General features: G+C 42.8%; 1 protein-coding gene across 17 annotated transcripts in view; it reads right to left on the reverse strand.

Moving 5' to 3' along the window:
- Nucleotides 1-9,170, reverse strand: part of LOC119329757 (protein ENHANCED DOWNY MILDEW 2-like) — a 28,638-nt gene extending 19,468 nt beyond the window's left edge. For all 17 annotated transcript variants that reach the window (XM_037602841.1, XM_037602838.1, XM_037602839.1 and 14 more), the window contains exons 1-10: nt 9,036-9,170; nt 6,423-6,881; nt 6,244-6,340; nt 2,561-2,605; nt 2,214-2,386; nt 1,273-1,369; nt 1,083-1,178; nt 599-849; nt 405-494; nt 217-334 (exon numbers count right to left, since the gene is read on the reverse strand). In XM_037602841.1, the coding sequence (XP_037458738.1) occupies nt 217-334; nt 405-494; nt 599-849; nt 1,083-1,178; nt 1,273-1,369; nt 2,214-2,386; nt 2,561-2,605; nt 6,244-6,340; nt 6,423-6,838 (1,383 nt within the window). In that variant the 5' untranslated portion in view covers nt 6,839-6,881; nt 9,036-9,170. The remainder of the gene's footprint in view (nt 1-216; nt 335-404; nt 495-598; nt 850-1,082; nt 1,179-1,272; nt 1,370-2,213; nt 2,387-2,560; nt 2,606-6,243; nt 6,341-6,422; nt 6,882-9,035) is intronic.
- Nucleotides 9,171-10,050: the final 880 nt, after the last annotated feature.

The raw sequence follows: 10,050 nt of genomic DNA on the forward strand, positions 1-10,050 counted from the left end.
TTTTAGTTCAAAAATAGGTGTCGTGGTTTTAGTTCAAATTTGAACACTTATTTTGGATCAAAGGGGGTAGCTTATAAGGCCAACAATGTGGCAATCACAAGCACATTTCACTAGTCGGAGTTTCACTTCCTTAGGTTATGGTTTTATGTATGTTGACATGCTAGCAACCTTTATATTATGTGTGTTCACATGCTAGCAACTTTAATATTTAAGTACCTCAGAGTGCTGAAACTTTGTGGATTCTGTTGAACCATGACCTTTGTTTTCTACAAGAGCAGGGAACTTTATATGATCCCTGCAAGGTGTTCCCATAGCTGGGTCTATCTCATGGTCTCTGCATGGTATGAACAGAAGTTAGTAGCCGGTGTGGAGGAAGTAGGGAAACGGGTAAAGAATTAACTTACGTGCAGTAAATGATGAGTCTTTTAGATAGGTTTCTTTCCGATAGAAACCAAGCACGTATACCCCTGTTACCATACTTAAAGCATATCTCCCTGTGAAACATAAATATACGTGATGAGAAGAACTCAACCATGCAGAACCAAGAATCCACAAATTAAGGAAAGGAAAATCATCCCAGATGAATACTGCACCATACCTTGGCAAACAATCTAAGTGATATGACTTTGGACAACGTCTGCAGCCAGCAAGCCACATTGCTCTTTCAGTCCCTTCCTCCATTTTTTTACAATCAGGTCTGGAGCACCAATGTACAGGACATGGAAATGGCATCCCAGCTGCAATCTTGTTCTCCAACTCACAGGCTCCATTACTGTCAGACTGAAGTAATTCTGCAGCACACTTGGGGTGGTAGAAGTGGCCACAAAACAGTTTACAACATTGAAAGACCTGACAACATACAGTTTCCAAACTTAGGACTAGAAGAGGCAAAGATACTTGAAGCGCATTATTATGGTTTTAATGATCAGTAGGGCACAGGATGTAACAAAGATGAATAACAACACAAGCAGCATTTTGCCATTCCCAAGACAAGAAGAAAGGGCACAGGAAAAGAAATCAGGAAACCAAAAACCGATATTCTCTACCACAGGTAGTCTTCTAAGGAAGAAACAATATGTCACCTTGGCATTAGGCTCATGAGACGAGTCGAGTTCTCCACATTTGAAACATTGGTGTTGTTCATATCTACAGTTTTCGCATATGAACTTATTCATTTCCTGTAAATATGTAAAAATGAGCGTAACTAATATGTGACAACAAAATGAAGTGATAAAGCTGAAGTATCAGTCAGTAAAAACTTCAGAAAGCCACCTTTACTTGTACAGCAGTGTAACCAAGTGTTACACATTTAGACTTTCTGCCAGCTTCTATTGTAGGATGGAAGGCTCTCTTGCATCGACCTTTACAGCTGCATCAAAGCATTGTGTTAAGCGTCAGGTGGAGTTACGAGATTTATGTCAGCTAAAATACCATGATAATTCGACATAATAGATTATGTAGGTCACTTCACACAAAATGAATTATCCATGAAATGGTGGATGGTAACAAGGTAACATCAAATGGTATGAGGATCAACCCCTTGACAAGTTTACACATTCTTCTCCAACATTAGAAACAGAAAACATAAAAGAACAGATAGGGAGGGCGAAGAAACCTGCTCAATACTCCCTCCGTTCCAAATTACTTGTCGCGGATATGGATGTATCTAGATGCATTTTAGTTCTAGATACATCCATTTCTGCGACGAGTAATTTGGAACGGAGGGAGTACATTCTTAAGATAAGAAGAAGCAACAAGAGACTTAGGTTTAAGAAGCAACAAAAAGCATGAACACACAGGAAATAATTAGCTACAGAAAGCATAATGCACCAGATTAAATTATAATAAAGTTTGAACACACATAACCTACACCAGATGCAAAGTCTTCAGAAAAACATAGCGCCAAAGTTTGCTGTTCTTGAGATCATTAGGATCCAAAGAAACAAAGAAGGGCTCAGAACGAGAGCAAATATAGTACAGATTAGTATTCTCGTACCAACAAACATGAAGGTATAATCTAAACTAACTATCAAACATATGCTTGCAAGGATAGCTTCAATAACGACTCGCACAAATGCATGTTAAATAGGACACTACAACACTATTAGAATAACTATAATGATGTCAAGTGAGATATGGAGCATATGCTAACCCACAATGTTGTGAGAGGCATTAAAAAGATATCTCGTAAGTATAAAAAAACACATATATACCTAAGTAATTCTCCTCCTTCGTCACATATTGCACATATTGGCTCAGTACCATCACCATCATCGCCGATTATGTTACCATCACTATCTGTATCGCAATTGCCTTTACCCCCACTTGCAAGAGGCTCAGCAACAACAATGAATGACTCCTTGGTGCTCAGACTCCTTAATATGCACTAATTTTCATATGAAAAGTAACAACATTTAGACAAGACATGAGAAATTTCGAAACACCATGTAAACAATGGTGTGATAATAAAGCTTAAGACGGTTTGAAATAATGTGTATTTAGCCTGCATGCCAAAAACACTACGCATCCAAAGAAAGCTCCAAACTATGAACTTAGATACCTCAAAGTATTTCCCAGAAGTGTCATTGATAAAGCTTTGCAGAACCTGTATGTGCAGAAAGGAAAAAAAATCATGTATCAATTGAAGCATAGTGGAATTTTGTAAATGGGAATGCAGACACGGCAAGCAGCATACAAATGGACACTAAAACAAACGGCAATGCATAGCCCATACCTGTATATGAAAGGATGTTGCAATACTACTTTTTCATTAAAGCTAACTGTTTCAATGACTAGTGCTGTGCAGTTCCACTTTGGTTGTGTCAGTCAACGTGACGGCAACAATTTGTAACACGCCAGCCCAACAGGTACAGTCAGATTTGTTTCAAAAGGTCAGTTTAACTCCTAGCTGTTGGATCAATTCTGTAACAACCTGATCAAGTTGACAGCTCTAGACATTGGTAAAGTCAAACCTTCCAGTCATTGACTATAAATATCTTCAGAAACATTTGGCTTATGCACTAGACAATCATATGCATAAATTTGTCTCAGAAACCACTCCACAATATTAACTGTATTAGATCTTATAGTATGTTAAGATACAAATTACTGATAAGATTTATATTTTGGATATTGTGTCAATGTTCAAACAGACAACTGTTACGGAAAAGGGGGGAGTATAACCTAGCTACCCACCATAGAGCCTCAGCATCGCCACTATGAGAGAAGATGATTATCTATAGAGCACATATAGGGCAGGCAGCAATTTTGTTTTAAAAAACGAGCGGATTTCTAGCACTTGGTTCAATTCCTCCATCATCTGAATAGTGTTGGCAAGCAACGTGCCTGCTCTTGCATTGATAGCACTAACCGAAAAAGGAGGGATATTGTGATAATAGCAGCCTGGCACCGTCAACCTCTCCCTCAGGCATCAACAGCTCTAGCCGGTGCCGACATTGACTGCCTAACGGCTAACATACCAAAACATAACTTGATATAGTCCGCATCATCACAAAAACAACCTCCGACATTCAATGCCCTCCTCTGAACTCGCTGCTAGACCGAACTTTAAACACCAACTGTTACCGAAATTGGTATTGCTAAAATCACTTCTCTATTCCTCTGAAGAAGATATACACATGCAGCTACATGGGCCCAATGGGCTCTCTTGTACTGTTATACAGAAACAAGATATACATCTAAGTTATACACATGGGTTAGAAACATAGTTTGAGAACATTAAGTCTATGTTGTTCTCCAGTCTGAGCCTTGGTGAAGAAATCTGGCATTTGAAGCTCCGATAGAACATACTGGAGAAGAATAGTTGACTATTGGCAGTGAGAACACATGAACAATGCATCCACGCCAATGTGCTTGGTTAGCTGATGCTTAACTGGATCATTGGCAATCTGAATAGCAGCGGTGCCGTTACAAAGGAGCGAGGTGGGTGCATCACATCTATGAAGCACCGATACGTCAAAAACTGGTGTGTCCCCGTACGGGACGGCGCCAATACACATTATACGGCACCGATACGAGTATCTCAGTGATAACGTGATTTCCGATTTAAAAAGAAAATAAAATAAATCCGATACGCCGTCAACACGTCGGAGATACAGAATGACGGGAGCACAGCCCGAGCCCAGTAGAAGCCCACTCCTAACACTACACAGGTACCCACCGGTCCTCATCTCCTCGATCGAAAGACCAGCGACTCGATCTAGTCCCGCGACGAGGTCCTGTGCACGCGCCGCCGCGGCTGCCTGGAGTCGCCGCCAACGCTAGCCATGTTTTTTCATACAGTTCCTGAGTTGCTGCTGACCAATGCTCGTAAAAAAAGGTTGCTGCTAACCTGTAGTTGTTGCTGGCGCTAGAGAGTTAAAGGCATGCTTGCTGAGTGTTATGTGCCAAATTGAAAAAAATGCTAATACTATCATATGACGTATTTTGCATGCACCACGAAGATTGAGGATATTTGATGATCATTTCCGACTTAAAAGAGGCATGGAGACAACCAGTGGGGCAGTATTATGATCCCATCCCATGCAGTCAATTAGTATTTTTGTCTTTATTGCATGTTATTTTATTAATTATTTATATATACTCGCAGTATCGTCGTATTGTTGTTCCTAGAAATTGTCGTATCCTGTATCCCCGTACCCATATCCACGTATCAGTGTCACTGTATGGGTGCTTCATAGCATTACATGACACACCAAGATCAGCAAGGAGCCAACGAAGCCAAACAATCTCTGATGTGGTAGTGTCTAGGGATCAAAGTTCAGCCTCAGCAGTGGAATGGGAAACTGCAGTCTGTTTGCAATGAGAGAAGTGCCAAGAAAGAGACAGTAGCCGGTGACATTGCAACGATCAACAGGATCATTCGCCCAAGTGGAGTCAGAGTAGGCATGAAGCTGGAGCTGATTGGAGCAAGCATAGAACAACTGACAAGAAGATTGGAGCTGATTGGAGCAAGCATAGAACAACTGACAAGAAGATGTCCCCCTCAAGTATCAAAGCACATGAAGTGACTAATGAATTGAGGTAGGAGCACTGACAAACTGACCCAAAATGTGGACAGCGTGTACAATGTCAGGTCTTGTCACAGTGAGATAGCCAAGACTGCCCACAAGATGACGATAGTGAGAAGGATCCTCAAGGCGAATTTCATCACTAGGACGCAACTGCAAGTGGAGCTCCATTGGGGTAGGAGCAGTGCGCGTGTCAGAAAGAGCTGAGCGGGAAACCAAATCTTGAGTGTAGCGATGCTGAGAGAAATAGTAACCCTCCTCAGTATGGCCACATCTTGCATTGCTCGCTAAGTTTTTTCTTGACAAAGGCTTGTATTTCTGACCATCCCTGAGTTTGAAGGGGGATGTTTAAGAGTATAATTCAGATGATACCAGCTGCAGCACAATGACTAGAAAGCAGACAGCAACAAATTGCTGCGGCGGCAGAGCTCGGCCTGGACTCGCGTGGCTGGGGTGACGGATGATGGCAGCGGCGACGCCCAAGTCTGACCTGGAATAGCGCAGCTGGGGCGGCAGAGGATGGCGTTGCTGCACACTCTGACTCACCCGAGTCAGACCTGGACTCGCACGAACGCGATGGGGACGGCTGCCAGCAACTCGCCGGCGACCGCGACGTACGGGAACCTAGGTCTACGGTGGAGATGGCATAGCTCTGTTACCATGTTAACAAAACTGGAATTGGCAAAATCACTTCTTCTCTATTCCTTTGAAGAAGATATACATGCAGCTACATGGGCCCAATGGGCTTTCTTCTACTGTTCTACAGAAACAAGATATACACCTAAGTGTAGCTTTCTTCTACTGTTCTACAGAAACATCAACAACTTAAATCATCATACAACTCACTAGAGCCGAGAACCTCAGGAGCCAGAAACACAAGCGGGAACGGAGCATGAGGCAAAATTGACAATTAGAATGTGACTATCTTTCCAAAGAGTACATCCAGTTGTTTATAGAAAAATGTCTTTTTTATTGCTGACCATTAAATCAGCAACAACGGCTCAAGAGGACTTAGAACTTAGCTTGACAAATATTTTAAACATACAAAAATAGTAAGTCCAAGTAATACTAGCTTGCCAAAGTTCGAGTAGTTTAGAGCTCAGCTCGACAAAGTGTGGTGTCAAAAAAAGGAATCATATGAAAATAGAGCGAGCTCAACAGAGTTTACAAACTGAACAACTACATTCGATACAGGAAAGTTTGATATCCACACCTTTGACCTCATTAAAGCAGGATCCCTCTCTGCACATCGCTTGATTATGTGATGGTGTTTCCCTAAAGCATTCTCCATCTCTTCCGTTTCAAATTTACTACAAATGAGCATCCAAAATGCAAAACTTATGAGCCCATAGCTAGCGTTAGCCAAGAAAAAAATTTATGTGGACAAAATACCTGAATACTTCACGAAGGTGAACAGAAAGACTTATCATCGGTTTTCTGGGTTGCCTTTTGACAAAGTGGAGCATTTGAACTGTCGTTAATGCTGATCGAGCAAACTTCCAATAGATTTTTCGTGGTTTCAATAGATCCAATTCTATCCAATAGCCCTCACTTGAAAGCACTGAGATCTTTGGCTGCTCACGGTTAAGTGCTACTGTCCAAGCTACAACCTGCTTGTATACCGCAGGGGCGCCATCTGTGGAATATCGACGCAAGTAGATACCCTTCCCGGAGACTTTATCATTTTCATCAAACTTAAGGGGCAAGGTGCTGAAACAAACAAACTCGTTCTTGGCTTTCACAAAATAGTAGTTGTCAACGACTTTCAGTTGTGGCTCCGCATCATCATCATCGTCAAAAATTGTCATTGCAAGATTCTAGCAGAGACAAATCTGAGTCTCACTGGAGTCACTGGAAACACAGAAGTAAATCAATGATAAGTCACAAATTAACCTTAGAACATAATACCAATGCAAAGCAAACCACAAACCAGAAAAGGAAGGAAACCATCTTTTTATTAAAACGGTAAGGAGTGAGGACAGATCTGAGTATAGTAGAAAATGAATGATCAACTCTTGGGCCATATGAATGCTGGGGAACTGTGGAAACCAGTAAGGGATTGTTTGGTGTTCAGGGGAAAGGGCAGGACCCTAGCAAATCCATGGGTAGCTCCCACCCATGGAAACTTGCATCAGGGTTATCTGCCTGTGTATTTGGTTAGAATCGGATCAGGGGAGAGGAGAAATTTGGCCCGGTCCCTCTCATATCCCCGAGCCAGAAATAAACGCCTCCCGACTCGTGGACAAATTCTCGCGTGTCTCTCGCTCCCTCCAACGCCAACTCTGGGCATGGGCTCCATCACTCCACCCCACCTCGTGCCGCCGCTCTTGTTGCGTCCGCAGCTGCCCTCCATGGCTCCATGCCATCCCGTTTCGCTGAGACGCAGAAGAATACGCTGACATTGACGAGCAGTTGACCACATGGCCGCTGACGCAGTTGACCACATTGATGAACAGTTGACCACATGGCGCGATCCATTCCTAGTGAATCAAGCTGAGCGAACCCACTGAAGCTGTCCGTCTCATCAACGGGGATCGGCGAGCACAAGCACACACTCATGGTGATTGGCTCCGACACAGCAAGAATAATGAGATGGACGAGCTCTGGCATCATCGTGGGGAAACTAATATTTATGGTATTGGCAGGCAACAGGCGGCAGTGGCGTAGCCAGCCCAATAAATCAGGGTGGTCCATCAATAGAAATATTTACATACGTTTATTTATTTTCAAAGAAATATTTTTTTACTACACTATATACAAGCTATGGGGAAATTCCAGGGTGGTCCATGGACCACCCTGGCCACCCCCTAGCTACGCCACTGACAGGCGGCAACATCAATCTGCTCGCCGAAGATGAAGCTCCATTGTCGATTGCATGACCAATCAGCACAGGCAGTCAAGACGAGTCCCTGTTTTGCTTTTCTCTTTTGTTTAGGGAAATCACAAACTACCGAAGGGGTAATCCCTTTAACCCCACTCCGAGAAGCGCCAGCATTCATATGGTCCAAGAGTTGATTATTCACATGGTAATCCCTTGGCCGGAGAAAGAGCATGGCAGTTTCTTTTTCCTGACGCATCAGAATCCAGGGGGTTTTCCCCTCCGGTGAGGATCCAGATCCTCTAACAAAGGGAGGGAAGCTACAGTACCCCCTGACTTCCCTTCGCTTGATTTTCCTAAACTGCAATCTAATACGATGATTTATGAACAGCAGTTATCTACAGGGATCTATGAACAGTAATAAATATACAGTGAATCCTGTTCCTCTGACTTCCCTTCGCTTGATTTTCCTAAACTGCAATCTAATACGATGATTTATGAACAGCAGTTATCCACAGGGATCCTGTTCCTCTGACTTCCCTTCCCCGTTTTACACAGAGGGGGCACTGCCTCCTCCAAGTCAGAGGATCCAGTCATCCTGAACTGTGAAGTCAGGAAATTCTGTTCTAAACTTTATACGAGAGATGAGACGAACCGTAAGCCCCTTAGCGGTTACTAAAAAATCCATTCACATCTAGTAATATTTTGCAAGATAAAAAATAGCAGAAAGTGCGAGAACAGGCCCTAGGAATCCCAGAACACGTTTCGAGAAGAAATATCCAGACTTCGCAAGATGATCCCGCCAAGATAAGCGTCTTCTTCGAAGAAAACCATCAAAAATTAGAACAGATCTGACTAATAACACGCTTGGACAGAAGGCAGCCGCTAACAACCAAAATCGCCGCAGTTTGACTTCGCAAAGACCCCAAGAAACGACCAAGACCGCAAAAAAACGACCAAGAACAGTGCTCGAGAAGGTGGTACTGGTACAGATCAGGAGGAACCGCCACCCACATTGGTCGCCAAGAACTAAAATCGCCGCATTTGACTTCGCTTAGACGCTAAGAAACGACCCCCGGAAAAGAAACGGCCACGAACTCCGGGAAAAAAAGCGACCAAGAACAGTGGTACTGGAATAGATCGAGAGAAACAGCCCGGCGGATGAATCGAGATGAACCGGATCGTACCCACAAGCTACAGGGAGGTCTCCCCTTCTGGATTCCGAGCGCAGAGCACGTAGCGCAGAAGGAGGTGGGGAGGAACCGCAGCCGACGACACTGGGGGGCGGGATATGGTGGGGAAGGGTGCGAGCATAGCGCAAAGGATCCAACAGAAACCGCATGCAGGACGCGTGGCTGCACGGGACTTATCTCTCCGTCTGGGGCGTTCAGTCGCCTGGCTGACATGTAGACCAGCCTGTTGGCGGACCTACATATCAGTCGCTCCGAAGCTATGTGACTTTAGTTAGGAAAAAATTCATTCATTAGCCCGGGACTCTCGCACGCTGCAGCGGGGCTATACGAACGGTCACATCACGCAATAAAGGCATGTGCATGTTTTTATACAATTTGGACTTTTGCAAAAGCTAGTATCGTTGGTTGTAATGGGAGTATATATATACAACATATCATGCGTATAATACTGATACTACATCATTAATGCAAGGGTTCCTGAATATAAATCTTTTAAAAGATTCTATAATATGAACTGCATACGAAGCAAAATGAATAAATATACACTCTAAACTACGTCTATATACATCCATACATAGTTCATATTAAAATCTTTAAAAGGACTTATATTTAGAAACGAGGGAGTATATTAGTATATGTAGTATTTTATTTATTGTCATGCATGATATATACTCTAAAGTTATGATATGGAGTAACAGTGTAGCATTTATTATGATACGGTATCATGATATGATACTCAACCTTTTCTTTTTTCATTTAATTTTATGACACCTCATCAAAATTGCCTATGGCATGCATGATACTAACTATAATACTTCCATTACAACTAGTCATATACGTATAGTTGGGGAGGTTTGTCGTCAAACTTATTTATGACAAACTTTACAAATTTTGCATTTTTCTTAAAATGATGAAAGGGCATCCTTCCGCATCTATCCACGAACGGGGGCAGTCCATGGACACAAATGTGGGAGGCCGCTTCAACGTTGTTCACATACATTTCAACCTG

The sequence above is a fragment of the Triticum dicoccoides genome, chromosome 7A (assembly GCF_002162155.2).
Source record: "Triticum dicoccoides isolate Atlit2015 ecotype Zavitan chromosome 7A, WEW_v2.0, whole genome shotgun sequence".
Classification (NCBI taxonomy): Eukaryota; Viridiplantae; Streptophyta; class Magnoliopsida; order Poales; family Poaceae; genus Triticum; species Triticum dicoccoides.